At 42.0% G+C, this 21,750-nt stretch overlaps 1 protein-coding gene across 3 annotated transcripts; it reads left to right on the top strand.

Annotated features, from left to right (window-relative positions):
* Positions 1 to 1,673: 1,673 nt before the first annotated feature.
* On the top strand, positions 1,674 to 21,139 carry SPG21 (SPG21 abhydrolase domain containing, maspardin). Of its 3 annotated transcripts, none has more exons than XM_034994701.1 (9): positions 1,674 to 1,915; positions 5,531 to 5,617; positions 8,271 to 8,432; positions 11,688 to 11,768; positions 13,099 to 13,244; positions 15,537 to 15,645; positions 16,438 to 16,545; positions 18,798 to 18,938; positions 20,411 to 21,139. In XM_034994701.1, exons 2-9 carry the CDS (start codon positions 5,555 to 5,557, stop codon positions 20,525 to 20,527), a joined length of 927 nt encoding a protein of 308 aa, XP_034850592.1. In that variant the 5' UTR covers positions 1,674 to 1,915; positions 5,531 to 5,554; the 3' UTR covers positions 20,528 to 21,139. The 3 variants fall into 3 exon arrangements, with proteins under 3 accessions (XP_034850592.1, XP_034850594.1, XP_034850593.1); XM_034994702.1 differs by lacking the exon at positions 1,674 to 1,915 and adding an exon at positions 2,281 to 2,786; XM_034994703.1 differs by lacking the exon at positions 11,688 to 11,768.
* The last annotated feature ends 611 nt before the right edge of the window (positions 21,140 to 21,750 follow it).

Here is a 21,750-nt window from a genome sequence, read left to right as displayed (position 1 = left end):
TTACAGGACAGCTGGAATTCACAGAGATTAAATGTTCTTTGTTCACATTAGGGAATGGATAATGCGCCCGCCATGTGTTATAGGACAACTGAAGATCCAAACATGACCACGGGGTCCTTTTCTCAGGAAAAGAAAACCTTCATTACTTTGGGTTTGATCTTTTACATTGTAATAAAAGTTCACATGGAACAAAAAAATCTACATAATGAAATCAACAGTCAAGTTACTACCAAACTAACAATATACATATTTAGGCATATCCATAGCTTAAATCTCATTAGGGCTGTTCCTAAAGCGAGGTCTGGAGGTGTGGGAAATAAGGAATCCACTGTTAGGTATACGTGTGGATAGATTTATTTATTCTCTCATTAATAATATACATTTAGTACCTACTATGAGCCAAATCATGTACTAAGACACTGGTTGATTACTCTGTTCCCTTTGCCCTAAATTAAAGTTCACAGCCCACCTGGGGAGACATAAATAATGAGTATCCATAATGGTCTTTACATACAACCAGTGATTTGGCAGTTATTCCATTCATTGAACTATTCCAAAGTTTTGAGGAAAGAGCTGCAGGTTAAAAATCTTCTGTAGAAACATGCCCCATCCACCGTACCTACAACCTGGTACTTATAATAAAAGACCACTTCCTCTGACTGATCGAACATTCTCAAAGAAGTGATGGGGTGGGGAGCAGGCAGCTAAATTGTGATTGTGCTCTTGGGGAATGTGTCTGGGATTTGCTGAAGTTCCAGACTGGGACCCAAGGTTGGTGAGCAGGAAGGCAGAGGTCATGACTAACGATGCAATTTACTCAGATTTTCCCCTGATCTTAATCCCATAAACAGTTGCCAGGGTAAGGGCATAAACCAAAGGCTTTACACAGGGTATAAGCTTTCCCTAAAACAGGTCAGGGAGAGACACTTTCAACAGGACCTTGTTGCAGGATCACAAAACAATCACAAAAAGACTTCAAACAAGATTTACATGTTATCCAACCTTATACATTTTTTCAACAAACTGCATTTCAGCAAACTGAGTAAACTCTGCCACATTTTGCTTAAGAAGAATGTTTATAAATATATTAATATTCTCTATTCCCTTAAGGGAAAGTGATGCAGGAGCTGGAGGCTTGGTGGGAGCTGTTCTCAAAAATCCCTCAGAATGTCAGCACAAGTCTGGAAAGTGCTGCGAGGGGTGTTACAGGGGAGGACTACGGAGGGCGTGCTTGGTTGTGCCAAGAGGAAAAGAAATCTTGCCAAGCAAAGACAGTATACAAAGCGCTGTTCACCAAAGCCCCAAGGGGTCCCCCAAAGCTTTACGTGGCGGAGAGAAAACGGTCCGCACCTGCTTCCTCCAGGAGGGCGCAAACTGAAGGCAGAGGCAGGTCCCAAGGAGTCAGGCGCCCCTGACTCGCATAATCTCTCCCTCGATGCCCGAACAGGTGACCTAGAGCTGACCCAGCGGCAACTCGGACCTCTTCCCTGCGCCCGCCGCCACCTCCAAGGCGGGCGCCGATTCCCAACCCGCAGGATGTACTGAGAGGGGTGCAGTCTCTCACCTTGGTCTCCATCTCGTCCTGTCGTCATGGTGACCGCCGGAGGCACGCAGCCCCGCCCCTTCCTCATAACGTGGCCCCGCCTCCTCCGAACCCGGAAGCGTGAGGCTCGCGCCCACTGCGCGGACAGTTCGGGAGGAGGGAGCGCGGCGGCCCAGGCTCGCCCGGCCGCGCGCCCCGCCCCTCGGAGGCCCGCCCTCCAGCTCGCCCCCACAGCCCGCTGCGCCTGCGGGTACTGAGAGCTCCGGCTGCCGGCGGTGACCCGGGCCCAGCGGTCTCCGCGGCCCGCGCCCCTGGCGGAGGGAAGAGCCGCCTTGGGGAGAAGGGAAAGGGACGTGGGGGAGGCCACGGCAGGTGAGGGGTGGGCGAGGCCCTGGGAAGCGGGGTGTGGGTGTGTGATGTGTACGGGCTTGCAGGTGGGTGTGTATGTAGTGTGCGCAGCTGCCTCCGGCGGTGTGACTTTGTTAGTGTGGCCCCTAGTGGGCTGGTCCATGTGACCATGCACGTGATCGTACGTCTGTGTGTGTGTGTGTGTGTGTGTGTGTGTCTGTCTGTCTGTCTGTCTGTCTGTCTGAGGTCGAGTTTGAGTTCATGGGGTGGTCGGTGTACCTGTGACCCTGCCTTTTTGAGGCTTTCACGGTGGGACTGGGAGAGGGTGGGGTCTGTGTTTGGATCATCTGGGGTGGGGGCGGGGGCGGGGGCGCTGGACCAGAGCGTACTGCTGTAATCTGGTCCTGGGGATACACTGCTGCAGCCCAGGAATATGTTCAACTTTTAAGAACTCTGAGCAGAAAGAAGCTAGTTATTTTGGAGATTGCACCTCAGCCTGAAAGTGACAAATGTCTTTGTCATTGCCAGGTGTGAGCCTTGTGAATGAGGGATGAGGAAAGTAGCAGGACTACAGTGTTTTGCTTTTCCCCTTCTGGCTTTCCTGGGGAGTTATAAATTTTGCATTTATGCTGCTGCTTTGTCTCCTCGTACAATGTTCCAGCTCCTGTTAGCAGAAAGACTCAAGAGACTAAGGAGTAACTTAATAGCTGTGTGCAAATTTCCAAGAGCTTTTATCCCAAGACAGCAGCACAGATGAGGTGTCACAGAAGAAATGTCAAGTAGGCAGCTTTTCCTCCCATGAGGTTTAGACAATAATGGAATAAGTTCCTGAAGAAAAGAGGGATAAATCTCTCCCTGAAGAGATCTGAAAAAAGGATAGCTGTCTACTGGTGTGGTGAGTTATGGAGACTTGCATTTAAAAAGCCATTATTTGCATTGCCTAGAAACTCAGGTTCTAATAGTTACTTATTGCTGGTATTAATAATCACAGATTGTCCATATGTGGATCAACTACAGATTGAGGTAAAGGATCCAAAAACCTCTGACTGGTTAAGCTCGTTATGTGACTTAAACATTTTTAAAGACGATTTCGTTGATTGTAAACTGGCAGGTTCTGTCGAAACCCTGAAGGAAAAGTGTATGTAATTCTTCGTGCACACTCACAATTGGCAATTTTATTGTCTAGCACCCTCAAGGGCCAGAGAGGACTGGGTGTCGAAAGCATTCCCTGAGGAGGGGTTTGTTTAGGCAAGATGAAGGCTGATCTCTGCAGCCCTTTTCCCACCAGCTCACGGTGAACAGGTGCTTTTGTTTTTGTGAAGAACTGAATTGTGAGAGAACAAATCAGTGTTGAGCTCATGATCCGCATTCTTTCTTATTTAATACTGACCAGTTTGGTCACAATCTCGGTTAACCTTTTTTTTTTTTTTTTGCCCCCTACAGAATGTTCCTCTTGTGACTTGGAAAAGTATACCCTTTTAGTGAATGAAAGAGAGCTAGGAGAACAAAATTCCTTTTCATACCACTCACAGCTGCTTTCCCTTTGCAGCAGTGAGCTTTTTTTTTTTTTTTTTACTTAGACATCAGTTGGTCAGATGCAACATTTGGTGTCTCTCTTACCTTTCATGTGCTGCTAGACTAGCACAAGTGTTAAAATCACTTGCCCCTACAAAAATTTAGTCACAGTTGGGTGGAATCTTTCCATCCAGTGAGATTAGTTAGAAAATGTTATAAAATTGCGTTGGTTGTGGATAATACCGAGGACTGTGGTAAGGAACATCTTTCTACTTATTGCTGTGGGAAGAAGTGGATGACAGTGAATGTGTGTGCCTGTGTGTGATCTGTATGGTAGTTTGGTTTGTACATTGCAGCCGATTCCAAAACTGAATGATTTATCCCAAGTTTGGCAAATCTAGAAGATAACTGTCTGGCTTTAAGGAGCTTAACTGTTTTATAAACCTACTGAGTAGATTCAAATGGCTTAGATTTTTTTTAACATGTTAATATTTGTTAAGAGAAAATGGATATGCAGAGAATGATTTTCTTTATTCCAGTATGAATTATAACTACGTCTGTGCACACTGATTTCAGCATAAGACTGGCTAATGATATTCTTGGTACTCTTTAGAACAACTTATGATTTTAACAAACTTTTCTAAAATTACCATCCTAGCCTTGAGAACAGACCATTATTATAATGTCAAGGTTGTAAATCAAGTTTAATAATGGATGTCTACATTTACCATCTCCTTGGGGTTTAGTTTAGTAACCCCCCAAGGTTAGAGGTAACTTAAAAGACTGTTGAGTTCCCTGTACTTCTAAGACAGCAGATGTGGGGAGCCAAAAAGGAAGAGTTTCATTGGGTTTAGAGTCCCCAACTCCTGGCCAGTCCAAAGAAGCCCTCTCCTCCCCCCCCTCCCCCCCTGCAAAATGACATTTCAGAGTCAGCCCAGGAGTTAAGTCTTATGGTCTTGAACACATCCCACACCAAATTAGGAAATCCAGACTTGCCCTGGGGGTAGAGGACAGAATGAACAGCAAGTATTTGAATCCTTCCAAACCAGTGGGTGGAAGTTCCTCATTTGGCAATAAGAATCTGCAACAGGGAGCTATAATTTCAGGTTCCTATTATGACATAACACAGATGCCTGAGCAAAGAGGGGCAGCCTTTCAATTGGAGATGCCGAGCCAGTCCAAATCTCTTATAGAGGGCTGGGTCAGAAGGGACTCTAGGATTGCCTGATCCAGTCTTCTTAGGACATAGTCATCCATTTTGTCAATGGATAATGCGTGCTCTGTGCCAAGCACTGGTCTAGGCTTTGGAGATACAGTGGTGAAACAGTCATAGATGAGAAAACAAGCCCAAAGAGGGTCAGTGACTTTTCCAAGGTCACAGAGCTATAAAAGCTAGAAGTCACTAACCTCACAACAGAAGACCACATATTTTTTCTAAAGACACATGTTTTGTTGCTAGAATCAGTGCCTTCAAACCTATTCTGGTATTTTATCATAGATCTTTCAGAGGAGATTATATGACTTTGAATCACACCAAGGTGAACAGCAAATTTTCCTGTATTTTGGATTAAGAACAAATGTGAAGTTCTGAAGTTATGTTCCACTAGAGTTAGATTTATGGCATTTTGTGAAGTGATCAGGAGGCAGGCTTACATTACCCCCTTCCTCTAGTGTGGACTGTTCCCTATAATTCTGTATCTTTGTTAAAATAGATTCCTAAGATATTGTCAACACATAGGTATTCCTAAGATACTGTCAACAGAGTTTGCAATCATTGAACTAGGACAGGCAGTCTGTACCAGAAAAGACTCCCCTGCCTCTGGTCCTAGCTCTGCAATAGCCATGAGATCTCTGGAAAGTCATTTAAATTTTCTAGACTGGATTCTTCATCTGGAGGAACTAAGGGAGTTAGAGTCGTCATCTCTCAGGGCCCCTTCCTGCTCTATGACTATAGGATTTCACGAAACTGTTTTCTGTAGCTTAAGTATATACTGAGAGGTAAAATAGTCCATTTCCTTGGTTTTACCATTTAAAGTATTGTTGGTATAGCTAGACCAGACTCTACATTTAGTTCTGATGTAAACATGAATTCTTGACATGAAACATCACATGCTTTTATTTCAGGGTTAACCTCCATTTCAGCTAATCATGGGAGAGATTAAAGTCTCTCCTGATTATAACTGGTTTAGAAGTACAGTTCCCCTTAAAAAGGTATGTATGGTTTTACTACACCTCTTATTTGCAAAATCTTGTGTTGTTTTTGTTTGTGACTGAGATGTTATGCCTTAGTAGTGTTTGAGAGTAAAGGTTATTGCCAAGTATCATGACTGTGGGTTGCAGAGCATAAAGTTCACCTCTTTGTCAAGTGCAATCAATTTTTGAGACTCATTCAAGAGTAAAAGTGGGTATAACTATACTCATTATTTTATAATTGCTTTTCTGTATCCAAGCAAGCAGGAATATGTGTACTCTGTTTAGTGGAAAGCTTGCAGTAACAGCAATTACATAGTAAGTGCAGTCAGATTCTGTTATAAAGCCTTTTCCTGTTCCTCGGATTTAAGATTTACATTGGGCCACGTTATAGGTCCTCTGTTTGCAATGGTAGTCATCTTCAGGAAACCTTATTTGCCTGGGATGTCCAAAACCCTAAGCACTTGTATTGAAGTTTGACTGTTGACTCTGAGTCCCTAATTAATTGCAAATGTTTGGGGATCACACTAGACAAAAGCTAGTTAAGCCACAGAGCAAAATCTTTGCTGGTCCCTTTGCAGAAGTATGAGAGTACTATGATCTGAAAATCTTCTATGTCTCTGTTATTACCATTTTGTCAGAGTAGACATCTGTGGAAGTACCATGCAGGTTTGAATTAATAACAGAACTATTCTCCATATAGAATTTGAGATACAGTTCTCCAAGTATACACACAATATCTGCTATGTAACTGGCAGTGTTGTAGGAAGTCCCCAGATACCTTATTTAATTCTTCCAACGGATTAATAAAGTGGGTAGTAATGCCCATTTCACAAATGAGAAAACCGAGGTCCAGAGAGGTTAACATGTTAAAGGTCACACAGCCTAGTGGGATCTGGATTATAATCAAATTAATCTGGCTTCAAAACCAGAAGTACTTGACTGCTTACCAAAAGGAGCCTCCCTTCCTTCTTGTTCCCTGGGAAACACTGCCCATGCTAAAAGATAATTGGCTCCGGGGATCCCTCTACCTTGTCCCATCTCCTCAAGTAACTCATGTGAGCTCCTCTTGACGCGCTCACTTTCTCAGCAAGCTGATCACCAGACCCAAAACAACCCAAACTTATCGAAATGTTCTTAGAAGTAGTTACAGCAAGTAGTTTCATTGATGTAACTTTCTCCAGCGGTCAGGTCTGGTGCCGGAGTCATGATAAGTTTGCTTGAAATTTTGTGGTGCTAGATTTTAAATTATCAAAGAGATACTGTGTCTTCAAAATTATCAAATAGAATTTTGACATTTGCCATTCAGAGAACTCTGAGAATATTGAAGTGATAAACTTATTCCAAATGGATTATTGAAATAATTTCCTAGAAAATTTTAGAGATCTGAATATCTTATCTCATATGAATGTTATTACTACAAGATTGGGATTTACTGTGTGTACTGTCAAAAGCCATTAAGAGATTTTTACCACAATCATAGCAAAAACAAACAAACAACCCCAAAAAACAATGAAAAGCAAAGTTGTGAGTGGCAAAATACAAAGGGCAAAAACGTGAGTGTGAGATATTATCGTCATCATCCGTGACCTGGGGAAGGCCAAAAGGGAATTGTTAGGGTCCTCTGGACTTTACCTTGCCCCATTTGTCTGCTCCCAGTGATGCCCATGATCCCAGTGTGTTGCCATCTGCAGTGATACATGGGCCCACAGCACTGCCAGCTAGGAACCCTCAGAAAATAGAACCTGGAGGCCTTGAATTTTGTAATGTAAAAGTAGGATAAATATTGATTTGCATTGGCAAAAGTTCAGGCAGTTAATGGACTTTTTCAAATCCCACCAAAAAGTCAGCCAAAGAAAACAAAAAGTAAACGATCATGCAGTGAATAATACTAATATCTAACACTCACTGAACACAAAATATCTGTCAGACTCAGCGCTGAGCACTTGACTTGTCTCAGCTCATTTAATGCTCTTTTTTTTTTCCCTGTTGGGTTAAGAACCACTAGTTCAGGAAGGTTTCTGAGGACCTTCCTGCTCCCTACTGTCTTTTCCCAAGAAAGCCAGTTTTTCCCTGTGCCCACCCCCCCCACCCCTGACTGGTTTGAAACATTCTTTCAGGACAGGGACACCTATGGCTGCCGAGTCCTTCCTCTCTAGCAGAAGTCTCCCCCTTAGAGGCGTGGTCTGGATCAGGTTCCAGAAGCATCTCCTGAGTGGTACCGTCTTTCCCTAGTTTGTCCGAGAGCCTGGAGTCTTTCCCCTCTGGACAGTGCTGGAGAATGACTCTGCAGATGGCCTCCTCCCCACACACAGCCAGACATATGGGGGAGAAATAAGATGCCATATACAGAGTTTACTGTTTAATGGTAAACAAAATAGGCTTCATAGAATCATGGATGGAAAAGAAAATTAAAACCTGATTTAAAAAAAAAAAAAAAAAGCAGCTCTTTGGAAGAGTATGAAGCAATTCTGTGTAATATGTTAGCACTGAAGAGGGAAAAAGAGACCAAGGCAGTTTATTATACATGCTAGTCTGGTGTGATCCCCAGGGTACCCTGTAACACAACCAAGGCAGTGGCATTAAAATTGTCAGAGAAATTATAGTGTAAAGTAACAATATAAAACCAAATCCATAAGGTTTTCCATTTTTTTTCTTACAACTTTCCCTCCAGATTATCGTGGATGATGATGATAGTAAAATATGGTCGCTGTATGATGCAGGCCCCAGAAATATCAGGTGTCCTCTGATATTTCTTCCCCCTGTCAGTGGAACTGCAGATGTATTTTTCCGGCAGATTTTGGCTTTGACTGGATGGGGTTACCGGGTTATAGCTGTAAGTATTATTGATTCAGTATGACAGTTTGAGTCCACATCTCGTGGGGGTTTTTGTATGTGTGTGCTTCTGTTTCTGATTAACTATAGTAATGGCTTTTTTTTTTTTTTTAATTGAAGGAAGATACTGTTTTCCTTTTTTTGAATGTGAAATGAAACCTTTTGAAGGAGGGCGGCACAGTACACGGACATACAGAGAAGCAGAGGGGACAGACCTCTGTGGAAACCTCTGTGCCCCGCTTTTATGTACATTCTATTTAAGTCTGAACAGTAGGAAGCACTGGCCTTGTTTACAGATAAGGAAATGGAGGTCCAGGCCATTTGGGGGATCGTGGCGGGTCATGGCCACGAGGTGGTGGACGGAGAACAGGCCTGAGTCTTCTGACTCCATTTCCCTTCCTAGTTCATTACTCCGATGCCTCCAGGGGAGCTGAATGTGCACTATTTACCCAGCAAAGGGGTCTGCTAACCCTCAGGTGACTGAAAGCTTGCTTTAATGTAAGTCTTCAACAGTTGAGATGAGGTTTATTAATTATAATGCCCATACGCTCAGCACTTGGTTAAGAAGTTTTTTGTTTCTAATTGTTATTTTATTACTGAGTTTGAACTACATCTAGTTTCCCGTTGATCATTCTCGAGTCTCTTCTGGGAGAACAGTGTAGGCGAGGAAGGCACTGTTTTGACTAGTTTTGTGGCATACTCCGACTGTGTAACAGTGAAGGCTGGTCTCCTAACTTCCCAGGAAGGAGAGACTCTTTGGCTTTGAGCTGGCAGTTGTTTCTGGAAGCTGGAATAGTAACACCTAAACAGGTCTCCCTGTGGGAGTATTGCTGTTACTATTTTATTTACTGTCTGAAGGAGAGAAAACTCGGACCAGATCTCTTCTCTTGGAAGGTAACTGAGAATTCTACTGGGTTTACCACCAACTAGGGCCACACAAAACAAATCCCAGTTCTTCCTCCGGACAGCCCTTTGGAGAAAACTAGCTATGATCAGCACCGCCTGCTGCCTTCCCCCAAGGTCTTTTCTTCTCTGGCAAAATTCTCCACATTCTTTCATCATTCCTCATGGTGTGTTTTGAGTCTCTGCAACATAATCCTGCCTTGTTCTGGGTTTTTATAAATTCCTCTTGATGGACAGCATTTCAGGAGAGCAAAATGGCAACCACACTCATCCCAGTCCTCTGCAGCCTAGGACACGATAGTACCTTTCCTGGTGGCCACTGTTAATCAGCCGGGCACAGGGAGACTGAGTGGCCACAGGCGTCTCTCCCACTGGAGAGCACTGTCTGAAGCTGACTATGCTTATTACTCCAAACTGGAAGGTCATGATGGCTTGGCCTTTGGGATGGAAATTCTTCTTGCCCTCAAGCTGCTTGACGTGGGATTTCCTAATTTCATTAGCTAGAGAATGAATAAAGAAAAGGCCAGGTGTGCCTGGCTGGCTCAGTCAGTGGAGCGTGTGACTCTTGATATCGGGGTTGTGGGTTGAGCCCCATGCTGGGTGTAGAGATTACTTAAAAATAAAATCTTTAAAAAAATGAAGGGCGCCTGGGTGGCTCAGATGGTTAAGCATCTGCCTTTCAGCTCAGGTTTTAGTCCCAGGATCGAGCCCCATGTCGGCCTCTCAGCTCAGCAGGGAGTCTGCTTCTCCCTCTCCCTCTGCCTCTTCCCCTACTTGTGCTCACTCTCTCTCAAATAAATAAATAATCTTAAAAAAAATTTTTTTAAATGAAATAAAGTAGAAAAGGCCAATAGTGTCTTCAAAGTTATTTTGTCCTTATGCGCCTAACTCCATGAAATTTTAAAACTTATTAGATACTTGTTAGTATCTCACAGTTAAAAGGCTTAGGCCCTTTTCTCATTTAAATTTTTATTGTGATAACTATAGATTCACATGCAGTTGTCAAAAAATAATACAGAGATATCCCTTTTATTCTTTGCCCAGTTTCTCCCAGTGGTAACATTTTACAAAACTATAGTAGGATATCATAACCAGGGTATTCATATTAATACAATCCACTGATCTTATTCAGATTTCCAGTTTTACTTGTACTCAGTTGTATATGTATGTGTGTGTGTCTGTGTGTTAAGTGGTATACAATTTTATCACCTATCTAGGGCATAGATATCTGTAAATTAAAGGCTTCATAAAAATATCTTCTTGGGGCACCTGGGTGGCTCAGTCGCTAAGCATCTGTCTTTGGCTCAGGTCATGATCTGTGAGTCCTGGGATCAAGCCCCATATGGGTATGGGGCTCCGTGCTCCGCATTGACTGGGGAGTCTGCTTCTCCCTCTCCCTCTGCATGCTTTTCCCCCTGCTTGTGCTCTCTCTGTGTCAAATAAATATAAAAAAAATCTTAAATAAATAAATTTAAAATAAAATTGAAAAATATAGCATCTTCTTTCTTTTCTATCATCTGACTCAAATTCTCAAATTTTCTGCTAGGGAGAGGCTGTTGTTCTCCATCCTGTCAGAATAGTGGAATCTTATCCACAAATGAAATTTTTAATAGTAAAAGTAACATAATTACATCAAATCTAAAATTATGCTATTATATACATGGCAGTATCTATTCCAGCGATTTGTTAATGACAAAATGAATCTAAGTGCTTAAAACAACCAGCCTGTCAGGCAGCTTTTACTTATTATTAAAGAGAGGGGAATTCTTAGGTGACAAGCTAGAATCCCCTCAAAAGGAGTTAGTGACTTGCGTTTCTTTTTCTCCTCTTCATCAGCATTCATAGGCTACTTAGGGTCAAGCACCATACTTTTTTGGTCACAAATAAAAGTACAAGAAATCAGATAGAATGACTACTAAGTCAATTAAAAAAGAAGAACAATTTTATTGAACACTCCCTTCAAGTCATGCTGCCAAAAAGAGAGGGAATTCTCCCTAGACAGAATTTTATTTAGAGCCATAATTTATAATTAAGTTGGATTTAAGGGCAAACAGTATTTCTTTACTTGGAAGGGTTCGGCCCTATTCATCCATGAACCTCAGAGTTTCTTAGCTATTTGGAAAGGAAATAGATGTGAATTGAAATTGTTATTCACATAATATCACTAGTATGCTATTCTTTTTTTAAATTGGTCTGTTAGGTAAAATGTGAATTTTAAAGTTTAGAAGAAGGTGAGAGCTTATTTTCACATAGTTTGAATAAGGAGCAGAGCTTGAGCAAATGAGAAATGCTATTATGGGAGTCCTAAATTTTTCATATATATATTGTTATTAATTGATTGTTATTATTTCAGTTGCAGTATCCAGTTTATTGGGACCATCTCGAATTCTGTGACGGATTCAGAAAACTTTTAGACCATTTACAACTGGATAAAGTGAGTCCCCTAAAACTAATTATTTAAATGTGATTTTAAGGCAACATTTACATTGTAAAGGCTGGTGTTGTCTTTTTGTTTTTTAAAAGATAGTTTTTTGGAGATATAATTCACATACCATACAATTTACCCTTTTAAAGTGTGTGAGTATGGTTTTTAATATATTCACAGATAGGTGCAACCATCACCACAGTCAACTTTAGGACATTTTTTTTCACCGCAAAAAGAAACCCCATTTCGTTAGCAGTCACTCCTCACCCTTCCTCCCACTGGCCTTGGCAACTTACTCTGCTTTCTGCCTGTGTGAATGTACCCTTTCTGGGTATTTTATATAAATGGAATCATGCAATATTCATCTTTTCTAACTGACTAATTTAGTGTAATGTTTGCATGGATCATCTAAGTAGTAGCCTCTATCAGTACTTCGTGTTCCTCTTTATGGTCTGATACTATCCCATTGTATAGGTGTACCACATTTTATTTAGCCATTTGTCAGTTGATGCACGTTTGGATTGTTGCCATTGTTTGGCTATTAGAAATAACACTGCTCTGAACATTCATGTACAAGTTTTTGTGTGGACATACGTTTTTGGTTCTCTTGCGTATGTACCTAGGAGTAGAATTACCAAATCATAGTTTTCTTAAACATAAATTATGGGACACTTGGGTGGCTCAGTTGGTTAAGCATCTGCCTTCGGCTCAGGTCATGATCCCGGGGTCCTGGGATCAAGCCCCATATCGGCTGCCTGTTCAGCGGGGATCCTGCTTCTCCCTCTCCCTCTGCCTGCCGTTCCCCCTGCTTGTGCGCGCTCGCTCTCTGACAAATAAATAAATAAAATCTTAAAAAAAATTCTTCAAAAAAAAAATTAAGTGGTTTCATTTTCTAGTGCAATCTGTAGATAATATTTTTTTTATTAAAGATTTTATTTATTTGACAGAGCGAGAGAGAGGGAACACAAGCAGGGAAAGTGGGAGACGGAAAGGCAGACTCCCCGCCGAGCAGGGATCCCAGTGTGGGGCTTGATCCCAGGACCCTGAGATTATGACCTGAGCCAAAGGCAGACGCTTAACGACTGAGCCACCTAGGCACCCTGATAATATTTTTTTTTAACTTGTATTTGTATACACAAATTGTTTTCTTGACAGGATGTATATAAATTGTATTTAATTACAATATTTCCTATATGTTGAACTGCTGTAGATACTTCATCTAATGACTAGTGATGACATTATATTCTGTGGTTGGTGATAACTAAAACAACTTTTTGGGGGGGTATTTATGTTCAGGATTGATTATTTTAGTATCCTTCTTATATGTGTTTGCAATTAGGTTCATCTTTTTGGGGCTTCTTTGGGAGGCTTTTTGGCTCAGAAATTTGCTGAGTATACACACAAATCTCCCAGAGTCCATTCCCTCATCCTCTGCAATTCCTTCAGTGACACCTCTATCTTCAACCAAACTTGGACTGCAAACAGGTAAGAATGTAAACATTTGGTCAAAATTATGATTTTTGCTTTGTGGAATTTTTAAAATGTTGACTTTTGGGGTTTTTTTTGTTGTTGCGCTAAGGAGCAGGGGGTAGGGGTTATATCTGCTTCTATCTTCTGAAACTACCCTGGCTTTTAAAATTAGAAACAATCAGGGGCGCCTGGGTGGCTCAGTTGGTTAAGCGGCTGCCTTCGGCTCAGGTTATGATCCCAGATTCCTGGGATGGAGCCCCACATCGGGCTCCCTGCTCCGTGGGGAGCCTGCTTCTCCCTCTGCCTCTGTCTCTCTCTCTCTCTCTGTCTCTCATGAATAAATAAATAAAATCTTTAAAAAAAAAAAAAGAACATTTAGTCTGTCAGCAGACGTTTTGCACATCATGACACGTTAACAGTAGTCAGCTTCCAGAATGATGGAAATGGTGGAACGCTCTGTGGGGCAGCCAGTGGGGTGCTTGTTTCCTTTGAGCCATCCTCTCATTGAAGATACCATTTTAAGTAGTTCGATCAGTATCTAATAGTACCTTAAAGCTGACTTAATGTGGTTTCTTTCATTGCTAGCGAGGCTAGGCCCTACCCTAAAATATAGGATAAACATGAGTAAACATACCTGTATGATCAAGCTGATTTTCACAGAATGCTATAGGTAAACATTGTTGCCATGGTTTTCACATCTCTTTAAAATTGTAGGGGCACTTGGCTGGCTCATTTGATAAACCGTGCGACTCTTTATTTCTGGGTCATGAGTTTGAGCCCCACATTGGGCGTATAGCTTACTTAAAAAAAAAAAAAATTGTACTCTGTTCTTTTTAAACGCTTCTCCTGATGTTCCCTCAGTAGTTTGCTGAGCAATTGTGCAACAATACATTAGCTACAAATAGTTCATGTCCAGACAAGGCACTAAAGCTCATTGATTATTTTTGATGATTTTAATGTTGTTTTAATTGTCAGAAGCCAAGACTGCTCCTACTTTGTGCTCCTCCTGCATGTGAGCTGCATTTTCCCAGTTATCTGAGTGCTTGCTACATGCCACACATTGAGGCTGCAGGGGCAGGCAAAGCCAGCAGGGTCTGCCTGTTGGCTACAGAGGGTACCTCGGCGGCATCACCTTGAGAAGACAGGGAAGCTGTAGGGGGCGGGATGGAGAAAAGTAATGAAAGGTGACCAGCTGTCCTTGTGAGGGAAGCTCAACTTCCAACAAACATCCCGTGGAGAACACGCATCAGAAGGTAGTCTGCTCCTTTTATAAGTCATTTTCAGCATAGGTTTAGAGAAAGTAGTTTTTACCCTACATAATGGCTCTCAACATTTGTAATTAATGGAATAAATACCAACTAAAAATCACATATAGAAATTCATAGATTGAATTGCTTTGAATTAGCCCAGTTGAATCTACTAGTAGCAAACTTTGGGAGGTACGATAACTCTTTCATTTTGCTGTTTTGAAATATCAGTCATTCAAAGGTGATATAAACCTGAAGGTTGACAACATCTTAAGTTTTCAGTTTTCTTTCTTTCTTTCTTTTTTTAAGATTTATTTACTTATTTTAGAGGGCAGGGAGGGGGAGAGGGAGAAGGAGAATCTCCAGCAGACTCCCTGCTGAGCACAGAGCCCAAGGCGGGGCTGGATCCCACAACCCTGAGATTGTGACCTGAGCCAAAATCAAGAGCTGGCCACTTAACTGACTGAGCCACACAGGTGCCCCAAGTTTTCAGTTTTCTAAAGGAAATAGTTTAGCCATTGGAAATAAGGCCAGTTGGGGTGCCTGGGTGGCTCAGTCGTTAAGCGTCTGCCTTCGGCTCAGATCGTGATCCCACGGTCCTGGGATCGAGCCCCAAATCAGGCTCCCTGCTTGGCGGGAAGCCTGCTTCTCCCTCTCCCACTCCCCCCCTCCTTGTGTTCCCTCTCTCGCTGTGTCTCTGTCAAATAAATAAATAAATAAAATTAAAAAAAAAAAAGGAAATAAGGCCAGTTAGTTAAAAAAAAAAAAAATCTTAGAATTATCAAAATGTCTACCTTGGTAAAGATATTTGAAATACTGCTTTATAATTATTCTAAATTCTCAAATAAAACACTAATCATATTAAACCATAACTCTTTGGGAGCACGGGAAAATATATATAAAAACAAGATGCTTCAAGAACAGCTTTTTGAAAGAAGAGACTAGGTCTTTTTATCTTTAGATCCTAAGTACCAGCTAATACAAAGCTTCAGTATCAAATGAATATTCGCTATTTTTGTGTAGTCTTACAGATTTAAACGATCAGGTCTTTGTTTTACAGCTTTTGGCTGATGCCATCATTTATGCTCAAAAAAATTGTTCTCGGAAACTTTTCATCTGGCCCAGTGGACCCTATGATGGCTGATGCTATTGATTTTATGGTGGACAGGGTAAGGATCATGGCATTGGAATGGGGACACCTTGTACTAGGAATTTTCATGTCTCCTTGGTTCCTGATGATATATCTGTCTCATTGAGTATGTATTAGAGATGTTTGTTAAGATGTTTCCATATTTACTTTAATATGCCCAACAGATGTTACTGCTGGTAAGTAATTCATCAGAATCACTTAGGGGGAGCTTTTAAAAATACAGATTCCAGGAACACCTGGCTGGCTCAGCTGGTAGAACGTATGACTCTTAATCTCGGGGTCATGAGTTCAAGCCCCACGTTGGGAGCAGAGCCTACATTAAAAAAAAAAAATACGGATTCCAAGCCCTCACCAGCTCATTGAACTGGAATCCCTGGGCATTGGGTATGGGTATTCGTATTTTTACTCTACAGACTTCCCTCTCCTTCTCCCCGAGGGGAGTCTGAAGTAGCAGGTCTGCAGACTTACATTTAGGGGCAATGGGACTAGATGATTTTTTCGAGGTCTCTTTCAGCTCCAGAATCTCTTAAAATGTTGATCTGTCGCTGTGGGGCTTTGGGAAGTGGCTTGCTGCCCACAGGCACCTGGTTGAAGAGGCAGCTCAGGGTGAGGGCTATTGAATGCCCCAGAAAAGAACAACGCCACCAGCTGGGAGGCCCAGTGCTAGGCTCTCAGATACATTGTATTTCCTCACTGGTGATCTGGCCCACCACACATGCCACTTTTATAAGTGCAGATATTATCTGTGGATTTAATATAAATGTGAGGCACAAAATGAACTCGTGAACTTTGCCTTTGTTTTTTCCTGCAGCTGGAAAGTTTGGGTCAGAGTGAACTGGCTTCAAGACTTACCCTGAACTGTCAAAATTCTTACGTGGAACCTCATAAGATTCGGGACATCCCTGTGACCATTATGGATGTAAGCTTCCTTTTAAGTAAAATAGATGCTTTACCTTTTTAAATGTATATTTCAAGAGCTTCCTCATAATTATTATAAAATTTTTCAGTGCGCCTCTTCAAATGCTGCCTTGGATTTTTTTTTTTTTTTACAGCCGCTCCCCCCTCCGCCCAGCTTTTTCAGTTCTAAAACAATCAGTTTATTGCTTGTCCCATATTTTCCCTGGTAGGAATAACACCATTGAAATCAGAATAAACATAAACAGGGCGCCTGGGTGGCTCAGTTGGTTAAGCAACTGCCTTCGGCTCAGGTCATGATCCTGGAGTCCCGGGATCGAGTCCCGCATCGGGCTCCCTGCTTGGCAGGGAGTCTGCTTCTCCCTCTGACCCTCCCGCCTCTCATGCTCTCTGTCTCTCATTCTCTCTCTCGCAAATAAATGAATAAAATCTTAAAAAAAAAAAACAGAATAAACATAAACAAACATGGTAGTCCTCATCCATTTTGATGTATTTTGCTATTGTCATCACCAGAGATTGCACTTTAGCTATTACACAGCTGTGCAGCAAAGAAAAGTTGCCTCACGGGGGGCAGAGAATCAAGAATTCCATAAAGTCTAATTAGCACAGAAGCTTGCTGCTTATATTTTTGAGTTGTGGTAAAATACACATAACAAAATTTACCATTTTAACCATATCTCAGTGTACAGCTCAGTGGCATGAAGTACATTTACAGTGTTGTGAAACTGTCACCACCATCCATTTCCAGAACTTTCCATCATCCCAGCCTGAAACTCTGTACCCATTAAACCCTAGCTCACCAGTCCCTCCTCCTCCCAGACCCTGGTGACCAACATTATACTTTCTGTCTCCATGTATTTGACTATTCTATGCACCTCATGTCAGTGGAATCCCATAATATTTGTACGTCTGTGTCTGGCTTATTTCACTTAGCAGAATGTCTTCAAAGTTTATTCATGTTGTAGCATGTATTAAAGGCTGACTGATATTCTGTTATAGTGCATACCACATTTTATTTATCCAGTAATCTGTTGATGGGCATTTGGGTTATTCCACCTTTTGGCTATTATGAATCATTCTGCTCTGAGTATTGGTGTACAGATACCTGTTTGAGTATCCACTTTCACTTCTTTTGGGTCCATACCTAGAAGGGAAATTGCCGAGCCATATGGTGATTCTGTGTTTGACTTTTTGCAGAACCAGATAGCATCTTCCACAGCAGCTGTACCATTTTACGTTCCCACCAGCAGTGCCCGAGGGTTCCAGTCATTCCGTATCCTCCCCAACACTTGTTATTTCCTGTTTGTTGACAATGGCCATTCTAACGGATGCACAGTGGTATTTCATTGTGGTTTTGGCTTATTTTTTTAAATCATATAACTATTTTGCCTCATAAATGGATGTATTGCTAAAATCAACATATTTTTAAGAATTGATTTTTGTCAGGAAATTATCCATTACAAGCACGTAAATAATAACTTCTCATCCTCCACTGTAATCTCTCTACATTTCGACATTTACCATGACACAGAACGAGCTTTTCAGTGCTCCTGGTAAAATATTTGGTCCTCACAGTGCATTTGCACTGCTTGCCCATCTTTCAAAGCTGAGCGCACCACTTGGGTACATGGTCACTGAAAACTGTGTATAAGCTTTAGCACGTTGGAGATGCTTTTTGTGTGTGTGTGTGTGTGCTTCGTTTTAAAAATTACTTTTTGTAAACTTGTTTGTATGTGTGCAAACATAAGTTTATGTGGGCATTAAAAGATGTCTAGAATTATATACTCCAAACTGCTAACAGTGGCTCCCGCAGGGAAGGATCTGGACTTTTTCTTACACTCTTGAAAAGTTTTTTTTGGATTTTTTTTTTCACTGAGCATATACCACTTACGTAACTGTTTTTAAGTAATAATAAAATGTAAAAAAATAAATAAAAGTTCTTTTGGGATTTCAGTGATTTTTTTTTAATTAATTGGCATTCATTATTAATATTCTTTTAATTTAGTTAGCTATGTTTGAGGAGAAAAAATTCATGATAGACTTTGTCCCCTAGTGAATGCAAGAGACATTTGACAACAAAATCCGTAGCTTATGTTGGAGTTAGAAGTCACCAGGATGAGCAGGAGATGGCCCAGGCCGGCCAGGGGCTCAGCGGTGTCTCTTCACAAGCAAGAAATGCTTTGGGAGGCCCTTTCCACAATGTGCAAAGAACAGATTAAAATACCGGTAGGCTTCAGCTTTGTGTTTTTTTTAAAGGTATTTGACCAGAGTGCACTTTCAACTGAAGCTAAAGAAGAAATGTACAAACTGTATCCTAATGCCCGGAGGGCTCACCTTAAAACAGGAGGCAATTTCCCATACCTGTGCAGAAGTGCAGAGGTGAATCTTTATGTACAGGTAAGTCCCAGCTTGGAAGCCAGAGCACTTTGAACCCGAAGTGTACGGTTTGAAACATAAAGCTGCTTTTTTTTTTTTTTTTTGGTGGTGGAATAAGAGACCTACAGAATTCTCTGTAGGAATGAGGCCTTCACTTGAAAAAGATGGTTTACGTTAATAATTTATAGCAGAATTCAAGTGGGTATATTAGAGACAGTCAAGTGACTCTGTGCCTACCATCTCTTTTCTAAGAACAGCAGGCCCACACCCGAACGTACTGAAGTAGCCACGTCCTGTGATGTGACCTTGCCTCCTGGATACAGTGAATTCAATCAGAGCAGGACACCTTCATGAAGCAACTTCCTGATCCATTTTTAATGCATTAAAAAACACATGCAGGGGCAGGCACCTGGCTGGCTCGGTCAGAAGAGCATGCAACTCCCGATCTTGGGGTTGTGAGTTCAAGCCCATGTCGAGTATAGAGATTACTTAAATAAATAAAACTTAAAAAAAAAAAAAAAAAGCACACACACACGCAAAAACTAACAAAAACTGCCACTTCATCCTCTACCCAAATGGATATTAAAATAGCAGTGAGAGGGGCACCTGGGTGGCTCAGGCGTTAAGCGTCTGCCTTCGGCTCGGGTCATGATCCCAGAGTCCTGGGATCGAGCCCCGCATCGGGCTCCCTGCTCGGCAGGAAGCCTGCTTCTCCCTCTCCCGCTCCCCCTGCTTGTGTTCCCTCTCTCACTGTGTCTCTCTCTATCAAATAAATAAAATCTTTAAAAAAATAAAATTAGGGCGCCTGGGTGGCTCAGTTGGTTAAGCGACTGCCTTCGGCTCAGGTCATGATCCTGGAGTCCCGGGATCGAGTCCCGCATCGGGCTCCCTGCTCGGCGGGGAGTCTGCTTCTCCCTCTGACCCTCCTCCCTCTCATGCTCTCTGTCTCTCATTCTCTCTCTCGCAAATAAATAAATAAAATCTTTAAAAAAAAATTAAATTAAATTAAATTAAAAAAAATAAAATAGCAGTGAGAAATTATTGCTTTGGCAGTTTGGCAAGAAGTATCAAGAGCTTCAAAAACCAGTCACGTCCTTTGGTCCTGCCATCCGTTTGTGGCAGTGATCCTAAGGAGAGGACCCTAAATTCAAAAAAACTTGATGCAGGGAGACAGTCATCATGGTCTCACTCAGAACCGCAGAGGATGGGAAGGACCTGAGTCGCAGCAGCAAAGCAGGAGGGTAAACACCTACTCACAGAGCAGCATGCCTCCCTTTAAGATGTTCATGAAGAGTTTGTACGAACTTGGAGAGACCTGTCACACAGTAAATAGGGAGCAAAGATCCCAAATTGTGGTTTTTCAAAATACTTCTTTGGCTTTCCTGTGTTTTCCAGTTTTTCTCTAATCAGTCTGTGTCACTCTGTAATTTTAGAAGTATAAAACATTTATATGCTGTCGTGGCATTTAAAATAACGACTCTGTGTTTCTGCAGATCCATTTGCTACAATTCCATGGAACCAAATACGCGGCCATTGACCCGTCGATGGTCAGCGCTGAGGAACTGGAGGTGCAGAAAGGCAGCCTCAGCATCAGTCAGGAGGAGCAGTAGCTGAGGCGTTGCCTGTTGATAACGAGCGGGCCAGAGAGTTCTTGTCCAGTCAGCAGCGTGAGCGCCCGCCCGGCGGCCCCTCTGCTCCGTTGTCGGGTTCACCGGTTATCACTGTGTTTGGAAGTAGGACTGATTGTCATCTCTGTGACAGGCGGCAGCTCTTCTGAACCAGTGTAACTGTTCCCCCTTCGGTTTTTTTTTTTAGCTTTCGAATTTGAGGAAGTACTTTTGAAGACTCCCATTTTAAGAATTGTGAAAATTTTGCTACCAAAAGTCTTCTCACCACTGTGTTCTTAAGAGAATGTTGATTTCTGAGGTTTGGGATTTTGTGGGGGTTTTTTTTTTTTTTTCCTTTTCTTTCCTCCTTTCTTTCTTGTTACGTTATTTGCTGTAAATGCTGCACATCCAGATTGTGTATCAGAAGGACATTGGTTATGTTGATGCTTTCTTGGTTGTAACTGTTACCAAGTGCCAAGGCTGTCTGTCACCCCACCGTTTGCTCTCCTGCAAAATCAACTACTTCTAATTTCTGGGTAAGCAGATCATTTTCAGTTTTATCTGTTGTCTTTCTAGCCATTACAGTCATTTGGAATAAAAACTCAATTTCAGTGAGTGGCTTTGGTGATTATTGTAGTTGCCCAACTGGGCTACATAGACATAGGACTTTCTGAGAAGCAGACCATGGTGTCGTTGGCCAATTCTTTGTGACATTAGGTAAGTTACTTAATCTCACTAAAGTGCAGTTTGCTCCTTGTAAAGTAACAGTAGCTCTTATTTATTGAGCTGTTAGTATGTGCCAAGCACTTTTCATACCTTCTTGTCTCCCCCTCAGTGGGAATATCTCTTAAATCTCTTTTAAACTGTAAATTCCTATTTTTTTTTTCTTGCCATTAATTTGTTGAAGAAACAGGCTCATTTGCTCTACAGAATTCCCCACAGTCTGGATTTGGCTGATTGCAGCCTCACAGTGTCCTTTAACTTGTTTCTATGTCCCTGGTATTTCCCATAAACTGGTAGTTACATCTGGAGGTCAGTCAGGTTCAAATTCAGTCTTTTGGGTGAGAACACTTCATAGGCAGAGCTGTGTGCTTCCCACTGGGTCAGCTTGGGAGGCACGTAACATCTGGTTGTCCCTGAATCGTGAAGATGGCTGGGTGGGGTCAGGCACTGTCAGCCAGATCCAGCCAGTGCTGATCTCTGCACAGATGCACTGTGTCCTTAGA

This window comes from Mirounga leonina, unplaced genomic scaffold, assembly GCF_011800145.1.
Source record: "Mirounga leonina isolate KUSES-001 unplaced genomic scaffold, KU_Mleo_1.0 Mir_91, whole genome shotgun sequence".
In the NCBI taxonomy this organism is placed as follows: Eukaryota; Metazoa; Chordata; class Mammalia; order Carnivora; family Phocidae; genus Mirounga; species Mirounga leonina.
This window is presented reverse-complemented; position numbering and strand designations above follow the sequence as displayed.